At 38.8% G+C, this 4,203-nt stretch overlaps 1 protein-coding gene across 4 annotated transcripts in view; it reads left to right on the plus strand.

Annotated features, from left to right (window-relative positions):
• Positions 1–4,203, plus strand: part of LOC111867712 (dymeclin) — a 48,887-nt gene that overhangs the window by 39,962 nt on the left and 4,722 nt on the right. For all 4 annotated transcript variants that reach the window (XM_023857783.2, XM_023857782.1, XM_023857781.2 and 1 more), the window contains one exon: positions 622–804. In XM_023857783.2, the coding sequence (XP_023713551.1) occupies positions 622–804 (183 nt within the window). The remainder of the gene's footprint in view (positions 1–621; positions 805–4,203) is intronic.

Below are 4,203 nucleotides of genomic sequence, written 5' to 3' on the forward strand. Positions count from 1 at the left end.
TGCTATAACCCACTTTTTCGGATGTTGTTTTGTTTATTCAATTCTCTGAGTATATCCGGACACGTCTAAACTATTCGAGGTTTGACTTTTGTGTGTTCCACTTTCGGACACGTCTACTCTATTCAATGCCCCACTTTTGTGTGTCTGCGTGGCGTCAGCTTCGCCAAAGCGTGGTGAAGCCAACCCACGCAAATTCCATCTCATAGTTTCACCACTTGGGTAGCGTTAGCTGATTGGTTAGAATAAACTAATTATTTTGAATTTGACCAATAAGGTCTTGACTCGCTTGCCCTTAAGGAAAAATGTAACCAAAGCTCTTGGGATTCCCACTGACCTTATACTGTGTGTTATCACTCGTGTGGTGAAGTCCCTTAGCTTTTTGCGCACAAGTTATAGCGTGCATTCCTGGGCAAGAGAGGTCCTAAATGGGTTACCTCAGGGCAGTTCTAAACTCCGTTCGGCTTCAAATGCCTGCTGAAAAATAAACCTTGCGAAGACCTACTTCAGTTATTTATCACGTACAATAAGGATTAATGGGTTAATACTACATTTGAGCCATAACTTGCTAAATTACAAGTAGGGCAATAAATATTTGTGTAACAATATAAGCTGTGATTCCAGGTTCAGGACCTTGGCGTGTTAGAGGAGGTGCTCCGTATGGTCTTGGAGATCATAAATTCATGCCTGAGCCATCAACTGGCACATAACCCTAATTTAGTGTACACGCTCCTGTACAAGAAACATGTGTTCGAACCATTCCGCACTCACCCTGCCTTCCAGGATATTGTGCAGAATATTGATGCTGTAAGTTTCAGAAGATGTTGTACTGTTTTTCAAGTTTCTGTTTTATTCCATTTATTACTTTCTTTAATAATTGCAGATTATGAAAGTTATTGACATATTAGTTCTTAAAATTATGGTGCTGATGTCTACGACAACCGAACCATTCAGCGGTGAATGAAATGTCTCCTGTTGCAAATTTAGGTCTGAAAAACAAGATTTTGATTTTCAAGATAAGTGGATTATTGATTTACTGTTTTCCATATATTCTGAAATAAATGTTGGAAAAGCGTATAGAACAAAGTGGTTAGTTGAGGAAAGTGTTTTGCTAAGTTGGTGAGATTCATCAGGGCCAAAATTGGAAGTTTTCTTTACAAAAATACTATCTGGAAATGCAATGGTAGTTTTTCAGATTAACACATTTCGGACCGGCGATTTAAATATTTAAATCACCGTGGGGCTACCATTATTAAACCTAGTATCCTAACTTGTGCACTGTTCACTTTAAAAATTAATATAAAATCTCCTAATTAATTTCATGAACTAAAATTTTTGGAGAACACTTACCAGTGCTCCTAGAAGTGCTTGAGAGTGTGATATTTCTGGAAACATTCCCCTTTGTGAAGTGGCATTACACGGAACTTGCAAATGTAGACATACTCCTTTTTCTGTGAACTGTGGAAACAAGGCATTGCCTAGAAGGATGCTTTCCCTTGGAATGTTCACTCTTCACAATTTTCACGAGGGTATGTTTCCGCATATCACCCGAGAGTTGCCCTGGGGGGTCCACATGAGGCCTGTGTGGGGTAGGAGTTCATGGGCCTGGTCGCACTAAGTCTGTGTCATCATCTGGTCTGTAGCCCAGGCCTTTGCCACATTCACCAGAAATGCTTTATATTTCAATTTCGAATCAGGGTTTAGATTTTTGTGATTTTTTTTTAGATTATTTACTGTCCCCGCAGTGTTATTACCCCCATTATCATCGGACCTACTGTCACTTTTACTGTCTGTGGCCACAATTCTCAATTCTTTGTTCTGCCCTGTCACTGCCACTCTCTGAATCACCATTACTATGCGTCTCACAAGCCAGGTGAGCTAGCTCATCGGAGAAGAATTTGTCCTTGTCCATACCCCACCACTAACTACTGGCTGGTACGTACAGCTTGAAGAGCAGCAAAGCATTTTCGTTTATAGTGCGTTAAGAAAACAGCGAGGTCAAGTTACCGACAAGTAAGCGAACATTCCAGAGCTTTATTACACCATTGCGTGCAACATGGGTGGCGCCAGAGCAAGGTACAGTGTGTTACAACCTAACATGTTCTGAAATAATGATATGCGACCGGTCCTCAATGTGTTAAATATGCAGGTACATGACTTAGATTAATATTGTTCACAAGTTATGAGTGGTTAATAGAAAGACATGCTTAGGGATTGTAATATAAGCATCCCTTTCTTCATGGAGTAAGGAAATGGGGTTAAAATGATAAAGAGGGCTTATACATCACACATGGGGGTACGCGGTAGCGTAGTGGTTAAGGTACTATGCTACAAGTCGGAAGGTCGCGGGTTCAAGTCCCAATGAGGTCATTGGATTTTTTTCAATTGACCTAATCCTTCCGGCCGCACTAGGCCCTAGGGTTTACTCAGCCTCTAACAGAAATGAGTACCAGGAATTAATTAAATAATTTTCCTGGGGAGTGAAGCACGGCCGGCGTGTAAGGCTGACAACCTCACTGCCATCTTTGAGCCGATTGTCAAGGTAATGTGGAAGCCTCAAGGTCTCACAACCCTATGGGCCTTCACGGCCTGTTAAGGGATAGCTTTACTTTTTTACTTTACATACATCACACATAAAAGTGAAGGTAAAGATGTAGATGACAAAATGCACATGAAGAGAAGATTTGGGAGGAAAGGATTCTTATTTATTCAGATCAAAGCCATCTGGAATGTGACATGACATAGTTTAGTTAGTGGTACCAAACTTTTGGAGGAATCTGCATCCTCCATCTTCAGGGTAGCATCTACCAAACTACATATTGGCATTAAAAAAAAAAAAAACAACAAAGAACAAACTCCAGGGCCTGTAGTCTGCAAGCGGATTAAGGGTGTTGCATGGTCAGTGCAACAGATCCCCGTGGCCGTTAATCTGGGTTTACTAGACTGAAGCTGCTACTTTTCCATTCAAGTAGCTCCTCAGTTATGCTCACGGTGCTGAGTGGACCCCATTCCAGACCCACTACTTCTCACAGAAAACTGGTAGTGCCAGGAATTGCACCCGGGTCTCTGGAACTGTAGCCAGGAACTCTGACCACTAGACCATGGAGACAGTCCTATAACAGAAGGCAGCGATCTGAATACTCACTTCCAGTGATTGAGGCTAGCTCTTTCTAACGGACCCAACAGAATAGGTTTTTCCTTCACCTGAGGACGGAAACAGATCCAGTTTCCGAAACGTCGTGTTTTTATTAGTTATCTTAAAAACCAGGATGATGGATAAAGTCCAAAAACCCAATATATCAATGTGTTATACACCATCGTCAGAATCCTATAGGAACTACTAATTTACTTTGCTGGTATACATTCCATCATAAGTTATGGTATAATTTTTTGGGGTGGCTCTTCTTGCATTAACAAAGTTTTTACATTGCAAAAGAAAGTTATTAGAATTACAACGAATTCTAGACCAAGAGAGTCTTGTAGTGACATTTTTAAGAATTTGGAAACAATGATGTTCTACTCTCAGTACATATATTCATTACTTTTATATACAATTAATAATACATTTATTTGATTTTAACCATTAGATTCACAAATACAAGACTAGAGCCCTCAATAATGTATATTTACCTGCAGGTAACCTACCAAATAAAATAATGGTGCCTACATATCATGTATTAAAGTTTTTAATCATCTTCCTCAAGCAATAAAAATGTTGGCAACTGATATGAGTTTTAAATCTGCATTGAAGAGGTTTTTATATCATTCTTTTTATTCCATGAATGAATATCAACATAATTGGCCATAAATGTGTAAATTTGTAATATATTTGAGTTAATATAGGTAATTTAAATAAAACTGTATTAATTCAAATTTTATAGGAAGTTATTTTTAAATTACACAGGTCTGCAACCAAAAAACTGCATAGGATATTTTTACTGTTTCTTATAGATTTTTACTCACTAAAACTGGAAAAAATAGTAAAGAAACCCATCACATCATTTTTTTTCAAAACTCATATTTTTAGTTTAATTTTGCGTGAAATTTCTCTTCAACATGAAATCTGGTATCCTATTGTTGATTCTAAAAACCATATCCAATAATTATTTCTTACTTTAAAATAATACAAATAGAAAATGGGTGGGATTGGGGGGGGGGGTTTGGTGGTGTGAGGAGCTCGGGGGATCATGTCGCAACACTCTTACT

Source organism: Cryptotermes secundus, unplaced genomic scaffold, assembly GCF_002891405.2.
Source record: "Cryptotermes secundus unplaced genomic scaffold, Csec_1.0 scaffold1388, whole genome shotgun sequence".
NCBI lineage: Eukaryota > Metazoa > Arthropoda > Insecta > Blattodea > Kalotermitidae > Cryptotermes > Cryptotermes secundus.